This window comes from Telopea speciosissima, chromosome 10 (genome assembly GCF_018873765.1).
Source record: "Telopea speciosissima isolate NSW1024214 ecotype Mountain lineage chromosome 10, Tspe_v1, whole genome shotgun sequence".
Lineage (NCBI taxonomy): Eukaryota > Viridiplantae > Streptophyta > Magnoliopsida > Proteales > Proteaceae > Telopea > Telopea speciosissima.
Genome location: NC_057925.1, coordinates 8,193,959 through 8,213,899, shown reverse-complemented (window position 1 = coordinate 8,213,899; position 19,941 = coordinate 8,193,959). Strand labels below are relative to the sequence as shown.

The following is a 19,941-nucleotide window of genomic DNA, read 5'->3' as shown; positions in this document are numbered from 1 at the left end:
TGCATGCGCATGGGCCACACTCCCCACAGAGAATGCCAACCTTTATATTAAATTTTCATTGCTATATATATTACATAGCTTTTATTGCATGCCTAGGCAACACATTGGTGGGCATCTTGTCGCCTAGACGTCCCTCCAACGCCTCATCTTGTCGCCTTGACAACTATGCATTTTTCAGAGTTCTTCCCACCCAACTATGCTTTGACATTTCTATGCATTCATTAGAGTTCTTCCCACCCACCTCATTGCAACACAAAAATGTCATTAAGCATCACAACCTATCCCCACATATGAAAAGAAACAACATAAAGGCTAGCTACAAACCTTTTTCCAGGAACTCATGTGAGAGTTCACATTGATCAAAAACTGTTCTAGCTAGTGGTCTAAGAATTGAAGCATCCACAAACAGTATAAGTTGTTTCTTCACAAGATGCATCTTAAGATTGGCATTCTTGGTCGTGTTATTTACTATGTTCATTACATGGTCTGTAATTGAAGCAATTCCTTTCACAAAGCTAAATTGATCAGCATATGCAAATAGATAATGTATGATGTTCCACAACCATAATATTTTTGGATCTCAGTGACCGTGAGGATCAAAGATCACCGACAAGCTGCAGTTGTGAATGCGTACTGAAGTCACCACCGAGATGCTTTCCTGTTGCAGGTTAAAGAAACATAGAGAAAGAAAGAAAAACAACAACCCTAAAGGAAAATTATCCTCTCCAATTCCTAAAGTGTGGCAGGGCAGTGCTAGGTAGAGATGTTGACACCTAACAATTGCCGCATCCAACGGTCCAAGCTCAATTAAAATCACAGAATAGTACTACTTACCTTCAGTAATTTCAATTATTTTTTTGGTCCTTGCACCCATTCTTTGTGGACAAGGATGGGGCCACATAGCCACCACATCACTAACAAGTAAAACAGTAAGAAGCAAAACTCTTCATGTACTTTCATGGCTACACAACTGTTGAAACTGCTATTTAATTTAAGTTCATGCATCTCTATCTCTCTCTCTCTCTCTCTCTCAGTTCCATGTGATTTAAAAATGAGATTAATTTCATAGGAAGCAAATTCTAGTAATAGTGTGTCTCTTGGATTCGCTTCATCAAATCTCAGTCCCACTCAACCAATATAAAGTACACTGTACATCTTGATCTGGAAATTTTCCTTTCAATCATGACAAATATTGCAATCTGATGTAGAGTTTGTTTATGATTCAGTAGTGATGGCAGGCCAATGACAAATTAGAGCATATAGAACCAACTTAATGCATGATCTAAATTGAGATTTAGAACAAGTGTTTGGCTATGGAGGGATATCAGATTGCAAATTACAAACTCAGTATCCAACACTTCAGTTTTCTTAGGTGGCCTGAGAATTGAGGATAATTTATCAATCTTCATCCTCTTCAAAATCAGAATCATCAGCAGGATCCTCTTCGCTCTCTGAATCACTTATCACATACTTGGACTGCCCTCGGTTAGCCCTCTGCGGTCTTGGCCTAGCTGGAGCCGGCACAACATCAACCTCAACATCACTATCCCCATCGGTATTTTCAGAATCAGAATTCAATTCCTCAATATTGCTGCTCGTTCCTCCAACCCTGTCCGACACAGAACCACTCTTCTTGTTGAATGGGGAAGCTCTCATCTTCCTCACTTTCTTCTCAGGTGACACCCCTGCATTTTCAGCAGGCTTCAGAACCTCAGTTATTAGCTTCTGATTCAACAGAGTCTGTGCTTGCTTGTTCGCCTGTCCCCGCTTCTTCGTGGCTGCATTGGTTTTACTGGCACCCCTCTTGCCTGGTTCTTTCTTCTCCCCTGCTGGTGGTACTTGGGTTGCTTCAGTTTCCATGGCTGTGAAAAGAGGAACGATGAAGTTGCAGTGTGATCATGGGAGGAATGCAAAATTATTCAACTGAATTAATTGAAGGATCAATGTTTGGTCCCACCTGTTGTTGATAGTTCCGGTGAAGATTCAAGATTATATGCTGCCAGTCGGTCTTTTAGTTCGAGAATGTCTTCATCATCCTCATCACTATCAACTGACTTGACCTTTACTTGCTAGAAAGAACAGAGCCAAAACAAGATAAACCAAAGGATAAGATTACTCCTTGACAGTCAAAAAATGAGTATTATTAGTAACATTCAATGAAATATTTAATAAGAACCAGGCAATCAAACCTTTTTAGCAGGAGCTTTCCTTGTTCCTGCTCTGCCTTTGGGTTTCACCACCTCAGGAACATTCTCTGTCAGTAAAGAGTCCAATCCAGGTTCAGAGACATCGTAATATAGTGTATGTTTCCATCACAATGATGCATGCCTTATCAGTAACAGTAATAACTATTGAGTATAAAAATAGTGAATACTAGAGAACGCCTGAGATTACGGAATTCTTTGTATAAAAACAGTAATAACTATCTTTCAGCTCACCAGTGTCTATTGCAGAACTATCGGAGGATGCTGCAGCAGATTCTGCAATAAGCTCCAGATTACTGGATTTCTTTGTATTGTTCTTCCGTGGATTTTTCGGAGCATGTCTTGGTACTTTCATACCAGCTTCTTTCATCACTTGTCTTTTAAACTCCTTTCTTGTCTCCTCTGTCCGGTAATCATTCTTGTCTTGCTCCTGAAATAACAAGAACAAATTAGGCAAAAGAATCTAGATCCAACAAAAGATAATAAAAGAATATAGATTAAAAATTTTGGGGGAAAAAATTAAACTTAGAAGGCATACATCAAGTTCCTTCTCAAGTGCTTCAAGATCCTTCAACCACAAAGACTTTGGAGTAGCCTTCTTCAACTCATCCACTTGACTTTCGAGCTGATCCCTATTAGCAATGAGCTCCTGAACCTTCTCCAGAGTCAGTGTTCCAATAGCCATTGACAGAAGATACTCATAGTCAGTTGCTCTTACTCCCTTGCTTCCGGCAATCTCTGAGTTTTCTTCATTTTCTTCTCCAACTTCAGTTGCCCCAGCCACTGCTACTTCATTAGTCTTGCCTTTCTTTGGGAATGGAGTAAAACCTTTCTTGTGCAGCTCCTGGAACAAATCAATTCTCTTCCTGTTGCTAACAATAATCTCCCCATTCACAACCCCAAGTATGAACCTGACCTTGTTGGCCAATTTCAACAGCTCCATTTCTAAATTTTCCAACAGTACTTTCTGCAAGCAATATTAAAGATGGTTTATATAATTTATCATATTATATATATGATGCTAACTTGGTGGTGGGGAGATGGTGAGTGTTATTACCTTTCTTTTTTCATAGATTTCAATCCTTAAATGAAAGAATTCCTCAAGAACTGCATTGACAGAAACAAAATTATAGTAAAAAGGAAACATGAAAGTGTAATTGCTCCACAATGTAGAGAAGTGTAAAATTCTTACTTTGCTCTGGGGTGTCATATTTCTTAATTACACCTTTTGCATCAAAAAGGTGCATGTTGCTTGTGCTGATTGTAGTAGTAAGTTTAAACTTTTTCAACAGGCCCTCTTGCTTGGCTGCCATCAGGTTTTCCTCAGACATGATGACTTCAAAATCAACAGTTGTGTCATCATTGTGCTCCTTATAATCCTGCAACCAACAGAGATGTGAGAACTCTCTCTCTCTGACAAGCCTCATGCCCATGGAATAAAAAAATGGAACCCAATGGAACTTCCACATCTAGATAGAAAGATACCTTGATGAATGTGTCCTTGATTTTGTCATTTCCTGTCATTATAGACTCCAAGAACTCCTTATAATCCTGGGTCCACCTCCGGATGGGTAGTTCTGTGATTCTGATTGTTGTCTCATTGATTTCCTCTATGATCCCACTGACAGTGTAGCTCACCCCCGTTTCCTTTGTTGCTGTTTTCTCAATTGACCCCTTGAATCCCTTGTACCATGGATCCATGGGTTCCATAGGTTCATCATTCAACAAGTGCCTGATATTTGCAATAATATCTCTTGGATTGTAATTGGGAATGTAAGAGCTCCACCCTGTCCCAATTCCTTCACTTCCATTGATTAGAACCGTAGGGACAATTGGCATGTACCTGAATTGCACAATGCATAACTGTAAGCAACAGATATTCTTGACAGCTTCCCATAAAATTTTCTACCAACCTGCTCTGCGCTTAACTTACCAAGTGGGTTCAATAGACTGTCCATCTTCATTCAAATAGTCAAGTAGGATATCATCTTCCTTGGGGAACAAGAACCGTGTGATAGGAGATAGACAAGTGTAAACGTACCTTGCACTCGCATGATCTTTGCCTCCCTACAACAGGGAAATTGCAGCTGATTAACGTTTTTCAAAACCCAATTATGATGAGGGAAGAATTAAGGAAGAGCTAATGTTAAACAAGTACAGGCCTAATATTTTTTCACACACCTGGTGCCTGGTGCCAAATTGGCCATTTGGTTTCATAAGATTTATGTTATTGCTTCCAATATAATCCTGTGCCATTCCAATTATTGTGCTTTGGAGACTCGCCTCACCATGGTGGTAAGCTGAATGCTCAGATACATAACCCGAAAACTGGGCAACCTTTGCTTCTTTCACAAAACCCCTCTTGAAAGAGCAGAACAGAATCTTTCGTTGGCCTGGTTTCAGACCATCCACCATAGACGGGATTGATCTTTGCAGATCAGCCATGGAAAATAGTATCAGCTCTTTGTTGACAAAGTCACTGTACTTTATGAGCTTCTCCTTCTGATCAAGATAAGTACCAGGCTGCAAAACCAGAAAAAAAGCTTCATCAGAATTTGGTGGGTATCAATTTCAAAATTGCGAATGTTGTTCATTGAGATCTCTTTTTCAAAATTATCAATGTTGATTACTAAAATGTTTAACCTCAAATTGCCTGAGCCAGTTCTTCCTTGCTTCAATCTTCTTCTTGCTGAATGCAAGCTCAATGGCTTCTCCGTCTTGCTCATCTACCCACAAAAAATCTTTCTTGTTCTTGTGAAGATCTTTGAAATACTCCTTGCCTTCTTTTGATGTGCTAGTACCCAACCCCTGCCAAGAGAGCCAAATGTTATTATAATGAAGAATGGAAAGCCTAAGCAGACATTTTCAAGTTAGGACAACAGTTGGGCTCCTTCCTTGAACTTTGCAAACACAAACCTTATAGTACTTGATAGACCAGCCACTGGATTTTTCCTCCAAACTTTCCTTCCATGATTCATACTCAGGCATTGAATAGAAAGATAAGACCTTTCCATTTTTGTGAGTTGCCTGTAAAAGATTACGAATACAGGCATTAAGTCTTTGCTAACTCAAGTAAATAAAATGGCTAACAGTTGCTTAAATGATTGATATCAACCTTCACAATGGGTGTTATAAACTCCACCAAAAAGGATGGAATTTTAAGCAGAGAGGGCCAGAATGAATGGATAAAATTAATCAGTAATCCCTTGATATGAGACCCATCATGATCCTGTAACAGCAAGGAAATAATTCATTGGTCAAAAGGGGGGGAAAACATATGGAATCCTCAGAGCAATATTACAGAAAAAAGAAAAAAGATCTAAGGATCCAAACCTGATCAGTCATTATCATTAAATGGCCATATCTCAGTGTTTTGACAGTGTCATACTCCTTTCCTTGCTGCAAACCAAGAATCTTCTTGATGTTCTGGATTTCGGCATTATCCATGATCTGTTTGTGATTTGCTTCCCTCACATTGAGTAGCTTACCCCTCAATGGGAACACTCCATAGTTGTTGCGGCCTACAACAGATATGCCTGCCATCTGTAGACACCCAAGTTTGGTCAAAAAATTTAATTTAGGAGACAAACACCAGTTTTTATATATGCTTAGGGAGGAGACTAACTGGATCACAACTACTTACTGCAAGAGCCTTAGCCGAATCTCCTTCTGTCAGGATCAACGTACATTTTTCGGAGTTCTTCCCTCCAGCATCATTAGCATCCTCAAGCTTGGTAATACCTGTAATTCTTTGTCTCTTTGCTCCATCAGTTTTTTTAAGATCTTTGCTCTGCTTGAAATCTGCCCAAGAAAGCAGACTTTCCACCACTCCAGACTTAGCCACTGCAATACAAAGATGCCATTGAACATCACAATCCGTTCCCTTTTAGACTACACAAAAACTGAGGCTACAAACCTTTTTTCAAGAACTCCTGCGAGAGTTCACATTTCGATCCAAAACTGCTTTGCTTAGTAGTCAAGGTCTCTTTGGTCTGAGAATCAAAGGCGGGGTTGTCAACGAGACAATTGACAAAGACCCATATATGGTTCTTCGCTACATGAGCCTTAAGGTTGGCATTCTTGTTCTTTTTGTTTACTATGCTCATCACATGGTTTGTGATCTGGTTAGTAACATAGTCAACATGAGTTCCACCTTTGATGGTGGCAATCCCATTCACAAAGCTGACCTGAAAAACAACCCAAGCAATTAAAGGATGTAATACCATAACCATAATTTTGTCTGCAGCTCTTCTTGTACTTCAATCAAAGTATTTAGGGATATACCTGTTGAAACTGCCCTTCACTTAGACTCACGCATATTTCCCACCTCTCATTAACTTTCTCCCCCATTCTGACAAAATAATTAGGCAGATTAGATTGTCTGAATTAAAGAACATAGAATGGACTTGCTAGCAATTTGGGCCTTCATAGGGGCATACCTTGGGAGGGGATCCGGCCTGTTTTTGGAGGCAGATTGAAGGTAGAGATTGATATAATCAACGAATGACTTTACAGGCACCCGCTGCCCATTCAACTCAACCTTGACTGTCTTACCTAGGCATCCAGCTATATCAATCACCCTCTTTTTCATTAAGGCAACAACATCATCCTCAAGGTGAGTCATGTTGAATTTAGCCAAGTCAGGCTTGAATGAAACCCTAGTCCAGTTCTCTCCTTCCTTGCACTTATTTATGGCAGGCTCCGATTTCTTCCCCATATTGTTTGAAAATACCTTCATAATGAAGATACTCATTAAACTTTGTAGAAGATAAATTCTAGATCATGCATTAGTACTAGGATGGAAGACCAATTACAAGTGACTAGATAAGAATTGTGATAGCAACAATTAAGGGACAGACACCACTATAATAACAGAAAGAATAAGAAGTTGTAACCAGATTTAATCCTAGACAGCCGAAAATATTACAAGTAGCAAAACCCAGAGAAAATCCACCTACAAGAATACCAGCACCAGACCCAAGAAACATCAGACGACAAATTCTTTCTGACGCCCAAGATAGCAACGATGGATTAATCAAAGAAATGCAACATACGCTCCCAAACCAGGAGATGCCATGGACAATATTCAACACCACAAAAATGAAGCAGAGGTCCCGAACCATCAGATAAAACCCTAAGGCAATATTTTTTATGAACAATCCCGCAATCCAAAATTTTAGGGTAAATTAAAAGAATCAGATCAGAAACAAGAATCAATAGTCAAGGTTCAATTCGAGGAAACAGAAACAAGAATTTACTTACCTGTTTATACTTCTTCTGCCTCCTACCATCGGCAGTCTGGATAACAAATTCAGTAGAAAAGATGTTGGTGAGCTTCGCCCCATATCCATTCCTCCCACCAGTCGTCTTCTTCTGTGCATCATCGTAATTACTGCTAGTCAAAAGATGCCCGAAGATCAATTCAGGCACATAAACCCCTTCCTCCTGATGGATCTCGATGGGAACCCCATCGCCATTGTTATACACACTGATGCAGTTCTGCTCAACATCTATATCGACCTTGACGGAATCCATGGATGGGTCACGCTGCTTGTTGTCGGCCGCATTGACGAGGATCTCATCGAATATCTTGTAGAGGCCAGGGACGAAGGTGACGGGACGGTGGACCATTTCCCCGCCCTCGTAGACCCAGAGAGTCTGAGTGTGCTTCTCGATCGATCCAACGTAGGTGTCAGGTCGGAGAAGGATGTGTTCAAGCTGAGTCTTCTTCTGGTAGGTTTCTTCGATGGTCTTGCCAGAGGGTGCCAGGGAACGCGAGCTTGGAACATTGGCGTTGTTGCTGGTCTGCAATGGGAGCTTCTTGACTCCGGCCATAGCGGTGAGGAGAGATGGTCAGGGAGACACAGAGTTTGTGTCAGAGAGAGCGAGAGAGGAGCAGCAAACAGGAGAGGGTTTAGGGGATTTATATAGGAGGGCCCCCTTAACGGCTCGATTTGTTTATATTTTGAATTTGAATTGGGCGGGGCATTTGAAAATGAAGGGTCAGGATGACGGTGGGGGAATCAAATGGTTGTGGTTAGTTCGTTGGGTTTGTTTTGAAACTCTGACCTTCTTTATTGAATGCCTGCACTGGCCCTGTTACCCAGTTTTACCTTTTTCGTGGATCTCTCTGCGGTAGGGCCGTAGGGGTAGAGAATTTGCCGAAACCAATGGGCCATTGGATTGGAACCTGGTAAGGCCCAAGCCCTCTGGGCTAAAGAGACATGGGGCAGGTTCCGAAGATATTACTTGCCCCCTCTCCCAAAACCATGGACCCACTTTTAGGCTATGTTTGGTATGCATTCTTATTCTGAGAATGCACATTTCCATTCTCAAAAACATAGAATACATTCCCAATGAGAGAATGTGAACATTGTTTGGGTATGCGTTCGTTTTAAAATGCATTTTATTTTGGAGAAAGTTTTCAGAATACTTAAGCATTTCGTCGAACACTGCATGGATTACTACCAAATTTTGACAATTTAACACTAGAACACCGACAAAAAGCTTGCATTTTGTATAAAATTATAAAAGAACATCAAATATGCATGGTTGTCATTGCTCACTTCTGTTAGGATCTGGGAACAGATGGGTGATAATACTACTTCGAGGGTAGTAACCTCCTTAAGAGAAACAGAGAAGACAGAAAATTGGCTCATGCCTTTCATTACTATTCATACTCCTTTATATAAGAGCCTTACAATTTAGTTAGAACAATCTGATATGCTCAACCCCTTTAGTGACAGCTCACACTCTCTAACCGTTTTCACTCATAGTCCCTTAAGAATACAGGCTTCATTCTCTGGCGCATGCTCCTTCGTAGTGTTGCTATTTGCGTGACTCCATCCCTATCAGCTATCTTGTTGGCCTGGCCATCCACGTCACCCAGTATTGTAACATTGCCACCTGCTTGGGAAGGAACCTTGTCCTCAAGGTTCAAATATGGGTAGAGGTGTTGAAGCTGTGAGACATCCTCCCAAGTAGCTTCTTCCAAAGCAAGATCCTACCACTGAACCAGTGCCTAAGACACCCACTGGCCCTGGTGTTTGATGCGCCTGAAGTTGAGAACTGCTAGTGGCGTGGGTGTAGCAACCTCATTCGCACCTTGAAGAGGAGTTGGCAATGATTGAGAAGTGGGATCCCCATGACATTTCTTTAGAAGGGAGATGTGAAAAACAGGATGTATCTTGGCCTCCTGGGGAAGTTCCAACTCATAAGCCACCTTGCCAATCCTTCGTACTACTGGAAATGGTCCAAAGAAACGTCGGCCAAGCTTTTGATTGAGGCGTAGGGCAACCGACTACTATCGATATGGCTGTAACTTCACAAAGACCCAATCCCCAACTTCAAACTGTTTATCAAGCCGTCCTTTGTCAGCCTGCTGTTTCATATGCGCCTAGGCACGGTGAAGATTGGTCTTGAGCACATGGAGAATTTCATCTCTAGCCTTTAAGTTCTGATCCACTGCCTCCACCTCCGAAGTTCCAGGTATATACCTAATGAGAGTTGGGGCAAGATAACTGTAAGTACCGTGGTCCTCGGGACGAGGGTTCCTCAGCCTTATGGCGACAAGGATTGGCTTCGATGAATAACGGCGTATCATTCCGATATATCATCATGGGGATTGGGATCCTGCTTTATAAAGAAATGGAGTCGCCACCTAGGATTAGGGCCTAGGACCCAATGGGTGTAGCTCCATTCGGGGTTAGCGGAAAGGGTTACTTGATTCCATATGGTCTGGTCAGAGATTCAAGGTAAGTAGTCAGGTTACGAGGGTGGGAAGGTGTTAGGCACCCACCTCGCCCAGATAAACCGGTCTTTCTACTAGATGCTTGTTTTTGAATATTCTCCCTTGATAATATATCTTGTACTAATATGTAAGGCTAAATTATGATACACTAATCTTGACAAAGGAAGAGAAAATCATCTATTATGTACACTAAACGAGTTGCTTTAATTGTCTACATTATGCCAAAAATAATGAAAGGGAAAGAGACAGATACCTGTCTAGAAATGCAAGAAATGAATGAAAGCGCACCGAGGGCGAAATATGTGATGTCCCACGACTCAGGTGGAGACGGACGATCGGCTTGTCTCTCTCTTGTCGGACAGAATGAGGTTATACGAGATGAGTTTTGTCACTCAGACTTCGGGCAGAGTAACGGCTATATAAGAGATTTTCGTTATCTGTATACAGACAGAATAACGGCTGTAAAGGGGGTTTTTCGTTATCCGTATACTGACGGGATAAAAATACCTGAGAGCAGAATCGCTCTATGCTTGGATGGGTAACCGAAGGATCTACCCAAGTCGAAGAACTCCACTCACTCACATACTCAAGAGGGAAAGACGGAGGAAAAGAGGGTGAAAGGGGGGAAAACAAGCTCTGGAGGGTCTCCTTACCCGAGAAAAGCTTGAGAAATGAGGGGGGGAGACCCTCCTATTTATAGGGAGGGGTCCCCTCTCTCTCCTGGCCAGCTAAGTCCTCCACGGCGCCGTGGGTGACATCAGCAGGCTGATGTCACACCCCCTCATGGTACCGTGGAAATCTGGTACACATCCCCACGGTGTCGTGGGAAGGCGCCCACGGTGCCGTGGGAAGGCGTCCACGGCGCCGTGGGAAGAGTCCACGACGTCGTAGGAGCGCAGTGCCATTTTTCCTTATTTTTTGGATTTTTGGCTCCCTTCTGACTCTTCAGGAAATTTCCTGTCAGGGGGCGGAGCCCCCCTACACCCCCCACAGGGGGGCTGCCTGCCCCCAAGACCCCCACGGCCCACTAACCGGCTAGCGGGACCGCCGTGGTGGGGGAGGGTGAGCAGTACCTCCTTCAGCATTTGATAAAAGGGTCTTATAAGTCATTTTAGGGATGTTAGGGTGATTTGGTTTATATGTAGGGACAAGAGTCCTTCTTGAGAGAGATACCGATGTCTGTCCGTGTCCTGTTGTCATCATCGCCGGGGGGTGACAAAATTCAGTGTCTACAACGACCATAAAGAGCTTGGAAGGGGGTTATCCCTGCGGAGTGATGGTAGGAGGTGTTATACCAATATTCAGCCCAAGCTAGGAATTTCACCCACTGCTTTGGAGTATCCATGACAAAACTACGGAGGTACATTTCAAGACAACGATTCAAAGCTTCTGTCTGTCCATCCGACTGCGGGTGATACGCTGTACTCATGGCTAGAGATGTACCCTGTAATCGAAGCAGTTCTTTCCAAAATGAACTCAGAAATAGGGGGTCGCGGTCACTCACAATTGTCCTTGGAAGGCCATGCAATCTGGTGATTTACGTTGCAAAGACCTCGGCGACCTTATGACTAGTGAAACCGCTGGCTAATGCGCAGAAGTAGGCATATTTCGTGAGTCTGTCAACCACCAATAGAATTGCTGATTTCCCCAGAAAAGTAGGCAACCCTGCAATGAAATCCATTGCCATGTCTTCCCAAACTTGTTCAAGTATGGGGAGGGGTTGCAAGAGTCCTGCTGGGGATGTGGTAGATGCCTTGACTTGCTGGCAGACTTGACATTTGGCCACAAACTATTTAATGGTTTGGCGCATGCCCCTCCAATAGAGATTAGCAGCAATTCTATTATATGTGCGCAGAAACCCAGCGTGCCCCCCCGTGGGTGAAGAGTGGAACTCCCTTAGGAACATGGAGCAGAGAGAGGAGGACGACCCAATAACTAGTCTCTTGTTGTAAAAGAGCAATCCATCTTTCAATGAATAACCAATATAAGCTGATGGGTTTGTCTGGAGACCATTACAAATATCCTGGAGCTCTGGCAGTGTGGCAACTTCAGGCCGTAATTGAGGCAAAAAATCTGGAATTCCATATGTGAAGGCGAGGATGGACCCTTCTGTGGATGGTGGTCGGGACAGGGTATCAGCGGCCGCGTTGTCCTTGCCGGGAAGATATGAGATTTCGAACACAAATCCCAGAAGTTTCGATAACCATTGTTGTTGTTCAGGGGTCTGAATCGTTTGTGCTGTTAATTCCTTCAAGCTGCGCTGATCAGTACGAATAATAAATTTTTGGCCCAGCAAAAATTGCCGCCAACGCATCACAGCTTGTGTAATTGCGTACATCTCTCGAACATAGGTGGAGGTGGCTTGCATTTGAGGCGAGAGTTTCTTGCTGAAATAAGCAACTGGATGATTATGCTGGGACAATATTGCTCCTATACCCCTGCCAGACGCATCAGTCTCGACCACGAAGGTTGTAAAAAAATCCGATAAAGCCAGAACCGGCGCTATCGTCATGGCAGTGCGTAAAGCCTTGAAGGCACTCTGCGCTGTAGTGTTCCATTCGAATCCCCCTTTTTTGAGCAAATCCGTCAGGGGAGCGGCAATATTGGAATAACCCTGAATGAATTGACGGTAATACCCTGTGAGATCGAGGAATCCTCGTAATCCCTTAAGGCAAGTTGGAACCGGCCAATCAAGCATGGCTGCGATCTTCGCTCGATCCATTTCCACCCCTTTGGAGGAGACGATATGGCCCAGGTACTCGATAGAATGTTGCCCAAACTCACACTTTGAGCGTTTGGCAAACAGGGAGTGTGCAGCCAAGGTCTGCAGAACAGTGCATAGATGTTCTAGATGTTGAGACCAAGTGGAGCTATATATGAGCAGGTCATCAAAAAAAATAAGAACAAACTTCCGCAAGAACGGCCGAAAAACGTCATTCATCATGGCCTGAAAAGTGGAGGGGGCATTTGTGAGCCCAAATGGCATCACAAGGAATTCATAGTGGCCGTCATGGGTCCTGAAAGCTGTTTTGTGGCCGTCACCGGCATGGACGCATATTTGATGATATCCTGCTTGAAGGTCCAATTTAGAGAAGAACACAGCACCGTGTAACTCGTCAAACAATTCATCCACAGTGGGAATGGGAAAACGATCTTTCACGGTCATGGCATTAAGAGCCCTGTAATCTACACAAAATCTCTAGGTCCCGTCTCATTTACGCACTAGTAACACTAGGGAGGAATATGGGCTGGTACTCGGACGGATGATGCTGGACTGTAACATCTTAGCCACCAATCGTTCGATCTTGATCTTTTGGAAATGGGGACAGCGGTATGGCCGCACATTGACTGGCTCCGTCCCTGGTTATAGATGAATTGCATGATCCTGTGGGCGATGTGGTGGTAATTCCTTAGGAGCTTCAAAAACTGAGGCATAAGAATTGAGAAGGGCTTCCAGATCTGCATTGACAGGTTGTATAGGTGGTGAAGCCGTGGATGTGAGAAGCTCCAGGTGGAGGAATGTAGCAAAGGCATCCGTCTCAACCAATCGATGGAGTTGATGAAGCTGCAGCTGGGATGGCGATGGTGGTGCTGTCCCCTGAAGGAGAACAGTATTGTCGCCATCGTGGAACTGCAGTGTCAGCTTGGCGTAATCAAATAACACTGGACCAAGCTGCGAGAGCCATTGTACACCCAAGATGACATCGGCACCTGCCAAAGGCAAAATGAACGCATCAATAAGGATAGGGTGGCCATTAAGCAGGACCTGCAACTATCGTACAATGCCTTCGGTGGCTAGCCGAGCACCATTCCCCACTAACACCTTCACGGGGGTTGTTTCTTCGATCGGAAGACTGAGGTGATGAGCCATGTGGGACTGCAGGAAATTATGGGTGCTGTCGCTGTCGACCAACACCTAGACAGGCACTCCAGCAATGACGCCGGTGAAGCGCAGTGTCATGGGGGAGGAGTGACCATTCAGTGTGTGGAAGGATATTTCCGTTTGTGGGAGATTCTCAGGGGGTGGGTCTGGAACAGTGAGATCCACTTCGTCAATGGTCGGAGGCGCAGGATCCTTGTCTTCATCGTATTTCAGGAGAAAAAGTTGCCGAGCCTTACAGCGATGCCCCGGGGAATACTTTTCATTGCAATTGTAACAAAGCCCCCGGTCGCGACGTTGTTGCATTTCCACAGGTGAGAGGCGCTTTATCGGGAAACGGGGAGGAGCAGAGGCAGTGATCGAATTAGCCGGTGGTACCGGTAAAGATAAAAGTGGGCCACGTGGAGTCGACGAGTCTCGTTGAATTTAGACTGGAAGCGAAGAGTCTCGTTGAATTTAGACTCCTGTAGACGTGCTAGTCCCACCGCTTGCGCCATCAACGTAGGACGAAACCCCAAAACCGTTGCGTATGTCAGTCTTCAACCCTGAGATAAAACAACTGAGCAGGAACGAGGGTGAAACATTGTAGATGCGATTGGCTAGAGTTTCAAGCTTGTCTAGTACTCTGCAACAGAGGCAGTCTGTGTAAGCTTAGCCAAAGCGCGCTGTGGATCGTCAAATTTTGATGGGCCGAAGTGAATTTCCAAGGCTCTGGTGAAGGCATGCCAGGAAGTAAATTGGATGTTGCGATGCATCCATTGAAACCACTGCAAAGCCGGTCCATCCATGTGAAAGGAAGAGACGATGAGGCGTTGGTCATCAATCGTGCCATGGTAGTTGAAGAAATGTTCAGCCTTAAAGATCCAGCCGAGAGGTTTGACGCCATCGAAACGAGGGAACTTGAGACGAACGGCACGAATCTGGATGGGAAGGGAAACAAGTGGTGGAGGAATGGAATTGGAAGATTGGCCCAGGGGAGATTCAGGAAGGGAGCGGGAGGGAAGATGGAGGGCCTGTTCAAGACCGCCATCCATGGCGGTGAAGCTGGTGATGAGATCAAAGATGGATTGTTGCTGTTGGGTGAAACTATTCTGAAGGAAGTCGAGTTGCTGGCCTTGAGTGGAAAGGGAATCGCGCAGAGACTTGATAGCATCGTCGAGTTGACGGAGGTGGGTACCTTCAGCCATGGCGGAGGGAGTTTCAGGCGGAATGAAAGCACCAATGTGTTAGGATCTGGGAATAGATGGGTGATAATACTACTTTGAGGGTGGTAACCTCCTTAAGAGAATCAGAGAAGACAGAGAATTGGCTCATGCCTTTCATTACTATTCATACTCCTTTATATAAGAGCCTTACAATTTAGTTAGAACAATTTACTACGCTCAACCCCTTTAGTGATAGCTCACACTCTCTAACCGTTTTCACTCATAGTCCCTTAAGAATACAGGCTTCATTCTCTGGAGCATGCTCCTTCGTAGTGTTGCTATTCGCGTGACTCCATCCCTATCGGCTGTCTTGTTGGCCTAGCCATCCACGTCACCCAGTATTATAACAACTTCCTACATAAGTCGTCTTTATCTTTGCATCTCTATCATTCATTCAGAGTCCCTAATCAGGCGAACCTTAAAGCCTCACATCTATAGTTGCATGACCTTGAAGGAATAATTGGGCAAACGAAGAACGAGCAGAGGAATGACATAATGTTTGAGTTGCAGAGGCACAGTCTCTAATCATGTTCGAAGTCAGGAGTCGTAACGTAGGATAAGCGGAACAAGAATGTGGAATGGTTTTTTTTTCCATTCTAGAACAAGGTCCATTCTTGATTCCATTCTAAGAATTTAGAATGTGTACCAAACAAGGCTGTGTTTGGTATGCATTCCTTCGCATTCTCAGATGAGAAAAATAGTTATTTTTTTTGTCCAAGAATGTGAATCGACCTAGAATGCATACCAAATGTAGCCAAAGTTTATGTTGTCCCAGAATGCATTCTAGACCACGAACGCGTTCTAAGAATGCATACCAAACACAACCTTAATGTACATATACTATCATTATTATAACAAGGGTTGGCGTTCTATGGCCACAGTGCTTGCGGGGGGGAGCAATGGTCTGAGAGCATGCATGTTGGCATCATGGGGGGGGGGGGGGGGAGGGTAGTCGTTTCGCCTCTTTGTCTGGGCATGGACGGTACACTCCCCCCTCCCCCCCCATGGAGATCTTTTCTCCTTATAATAATAGATGATTACTTATAGACTTATAGCTTTGGTTATATAGTGAAAAATAGAAGTTTATAGTGTTCAGTTATGGTGTTTCGTAATACTACGCACTTCATGATTGTACATTTGCATATGAGTGTTTCTTGTTTTCACCAAAGTGATGAATTCAAAAGTTATAACCTTCTTTTGAATGCCCCTTGTTTTATTCCTAAAAGGCTCTGTTTGGTTGCAAGGGAAATGTAATTCGGAAGTGAAATATATTTGACATGAAAAGTCATTTATTGTGTTTGGTTGTAAGAAAATGCAAATATTTTCTAAGGACGTGAAATATATTTGATAGGAAATGCAAATATTTCCCTTCACTTCCCTTACAACCAAACAAAGCCAAAAGTTATCAATTTTAAGGATAAAAAATGGTTTTCAAAATAATTTGAAAATGACTTATCATTTTATCATTTTCAAGAGCTCTCATTGTTTTATATGTTTTTCAAGTCTCTTTCCTTTTTCTTTTTCTTTTTTTTTTGGGGGGGGGGGGGGAGAGGGGGGTCAAGGTTTTCCTAGTCCATTGAAGGTAAAAGAAGAAGCATGTAATAATAAAAAAGCAAAAAGTAATATTACAATTTCTTTTTCACCAATAGTTACAATAAGATTTGCCCTTCTCACATTATGTAAGGTATTAACACTTGTCCCCTAACAAATCAGTAAACCAACTTTATTGATAATTCCTTGAAAGGAAATCTAATTGGTCTAACACATAATCACGATTGACAAAGTTTTGGATGGTTCAAGAAGAAGCAATATTCAACAATTGTAGCAGCGGTAGTTAAAGTTGTTAGTATGGAGGTTTGAAGAATAGTCTGGAGCAACCGGTCATGCAAAATATCTCTTACGTATCTACAGTAGGCAGTCTTATGTATACTTAGATCTATACAAGACCTAATATTGCCTTCACAATGAGATTTTTGAGTTGGTTCCAAAAGAGCCCTATTTTACCGTACTGGACAATGGCAAAGAAAGCGCTAAGGTACCTTCAGGGCAACAAAGATCATATGATCACATCTAGGCATGTTGATAACTTGGAGTTAGTCAACTACTCAAATTCCGATTATGTTGGATGTGGAGATACAAGGAATTCTACTTCATGCTTCATTTAATGCTTGTTGGAGAAGCAGTGTCTTGGCATAACATAAAGCAACCAAAGATAGCCTCTTCCACTAGCATAAGTGATGGTGTGTTATCAAGTAGTTTTTTAGGCATCATGGTTAAGGCAGTTCATCACAGACTTTAAAGTAGTCTCTTCCATTGAAAGACCAATAAGGTTTTTCTGTGCTAACACTACAATACTATATTTTTCAAACAACAAATGCTCAGTGAATCAATGCGACAAATCAAAATTAAATATATATTTTTTGTTAAAGAAGACGTTCAAGATCATCATGTAACAATAGAACATATTGGCACTGATGATATGATAGCTGATCCTTTTACCAAAGGGCTAAATCTTGCACCAATCAATTATGAGAAAATAGGAATACAATGATTTTCTTAAGTTTTTGCTCAAACTTGAGATTTACAAGCAATTGGAGACAATATAAAAAAGATTACCTCACAAGAAACTAAACCAAGTTTTCAACACAAACACCATGAATCTCACAAAATCTTTTGCTTTGAAGAGATCTCAAAGTTGTAGTAGAAGCACCAAGGCTCCAAAAGCGATCTCAATCTCCTTGCTCTACTTCTTCCTTCTTTTTTTTCTTTTTCTCTCTTTATTTTTCTGTTCTGATTCTTCTTCACTTGAGAATGGCTCACACACACCTCATGAACCAAGAAGAAACAATGATCCAAAAGCCAAAGGACTCTTGAACTTCCAACTAGGGGTGCAAGTTTGACCCTGATGGCCTGAGCCCGCCCTGAGCCCGAACAGGGTCTGGGTTGAGATACCTTGGCCCCAAGGGCGGGTCAGGGTCAGGAATTTCTGGACCTGAGTCAGGACCGGGCCGGGTTAGGGTTGAGGCCTTGGGCTGAGCTTGGCCTGTCCCAACCTGACCCTGTCGTCTTCTTCATGTTCTTTCTTCTTTATTTTTTCTTCTTCTTTTTCCTAGCCTGGCCAGCCCATGCATCTCCCTTTCCAAAGCCCATTCATCTCCCTTTCCCAGATTGGCCAGCCCATGCATCTCCCTACCCTCCAGATCAGGACCAATCAGGGTCAGCCTGGCCCGACCCTGAGGGCGGGTCAGGGTTGGATTTTTCTGACCCCGAGTCAGGGCTGGGTCGGGCCTGGGCCTAGCTAAGGTGACTCAGGGTTAGGTTGGGGTTTTAAAAGGCCCAGCCCAACCCGACCTTGTTGCAGCCCTACTTCCAACGCACTCACCCTCTTTAGAATTTGATAATTCAAATTCTGGGCACTTGGGCCTTGGGCTAGATAATAATGGGGCTGGGCCCACTAACACCTGATCGAAGGAAATCGAGTTTTTTATATATAAAACCACTATGGGTCCTGGGTAATGTTGTTGACAAGATGGAGCCTTCTCTCAATTGATAATTCCAGAGAGAGTAAACTGCAATCGGTTTTCTTCTCTCCCCTCTAAGAAGCTAAGTGCTGGCTAAACACACTGTGTGAGCGGAGTTTTGATTTTACAGGAGATCATATTAGAGATAGTTTTTGAAGGTGGTTAAAGGAGGAGTAATCATCAGAGTTATAGTCATCGGAAGCAAGTCTGCAAATCATTGGTTGGAGCTTTCGGCGGCCTAGTATGTTATGTGCCTACTGAGACCCACTCTAGTGTATGGGTGCTAGATTGGGCAAGTCTAGTATGAGATAGGTTAAAGGGCTTGATTTAACATGTTCCATTTACTCTAGAGCTTTTGGTGTATCGGTCAAGTATCTAACATTGTATGGATACGCTTACCCTCATTCTCTTCCTTTTATCCTCTAATACAGTTGCCACCACCCCCCAATACAAAGAAAGGGGAAAAAGAACAAAAAAATAATTTCAAAGAAAAATACCTGTTTAGACAGTGTGCAAGTCCAAAAAAGAAAAGAAAAAAAGAATGAGTTTGAAATTCCAATTGAGCTTATCATGTTACCAGATGTATTTTGTTTGGAAAACTTAAAGTGCCATTACCTAGTCTTGGTCCCGCCTATGCAGGAAGGTGAGTTTGGAAATGGTCCTAACCTTGGGTATTTGTTTGCAGAAAGAGGTATTGAGACACCTATGTAGGGTCCTAAGAGAGGTGAATTTGGAATGGTCCAAACCTTTGGTCTTTTTTCGCACAAAGCGTTATTGGGAAACTTTGATTCATTTGAAAAACTCTACCACACCTCAATGTGTCTCAAATCATATTTTTATTGGTGAAGCCTGATCTCAGTCCAAATAGTGTTGCGGTGATTTTTTGGCGGGCTGTTTCGTTTTCAAAATGCACCAGAATGGTCTAAAAGTGCATACCTCATAGGCGCTGACTCTTGTAGAGCTTGTCGAGATTTTTTATTTGATATGTATTTCGACATATGTTTGGTTCAAATCCGAACCAGACCGGGTGGTCTCTAGGGGCAGTTTTGTACTTTATGAGTTAGGGTTTTCTTATAAAGTGTTCTTATCTCTTTGAGAGGTGTGTGAGGTTGAGGATTTGTAATTTTTGCTTCAGAGACGTAGTGAAATCGTTCTATCACTCGGCCGTGGATGTAGCCTTCCAACTTGGGGGTGAACCATGTAAATCTTGTTTTGTGCGTGTGTGCCTTCTTTTTCTTTGCATTTTCTTCTGTAAATCGCCATTCTGAGCGTTGTTTTGCTAACACATACATGTTACTGGTTGATTATTGTTCATTACGTGGCCAAAAAATTGGCATGGTAGTGGCATTTCAAGAAACTTATAAATAAAATTAGGAAGACG

The 19,941-nt window shown here is 43.0% G+C and overlaps 1 protein-coding gene across 1 annotated transcript; it reads right to left on the bottom strand.

Annotated features, from left to right (window-relative positions):
• Positions 1-1,370: 1,370 nt before the first annotated feature.
• On the bottom strand, positions 1,371-8,113 carry LOC122643121 (DNA topoisomerase 2). The gene is made up of 19 exons (XM_043836765.1): positions 7,467-8,113; positions 6,644-6,936; positions 6,489-6,555; positions 6,121-6,391; positions 5,848-6,047; positions 5,538-5,747; positions 5,320-5,433; positions 5,121-5,231; positions 4,848-5,012; positions 4,386-4,727; positions 4,138-4,271; positions 3,690-4,047; positions 3,397-3,583; positions 3,262-3,311; positions 2,743-3,171; positions 2,439-2,634; positions 2,190-2,254; positions 1,958-2,069; positions 1,371-1,862 (listed from the first exon to the last, which is right to left on the bottom strand). Exons 1-19 carry the CDS (start codon positions 8,037-8,039, stop codon positions 1,399-1,401), a joined length of 4,341 nt encoding a protein of 1,446 aa, XP_043692700.1. The 5' UTR covers positions 8,040-8,113; the 3' UTR covers positions 1,371-1,398.
• Positions 8,114-19,941: the final 11,828 nt, after the last annotated feature.

Bases quoted from the DNA above. Each gene is read 5' to 3' on its own strand.
- LOC122643121 (XM_043836765.1), bottom strand. From the start codon at position 8,039: ATGGCCGGAGTCAAGAAGCTCCCATTGCAGACCAGCAACAACGCCAAT. The intron at 5,434-5,537 runs GTTTGGATCCTT...TTGCTGTTACAG, and splicing joins TAATGATAATGACTGATCAG to GATCATGATGGGTCTCATAT. The intron at 5,232-5,319 runs GTTGATATCAAT...AATCTTTTACAG, and splicing joins TTATAACACCCATTGTGAAG to GCAACTCACAAAAATGGAAA.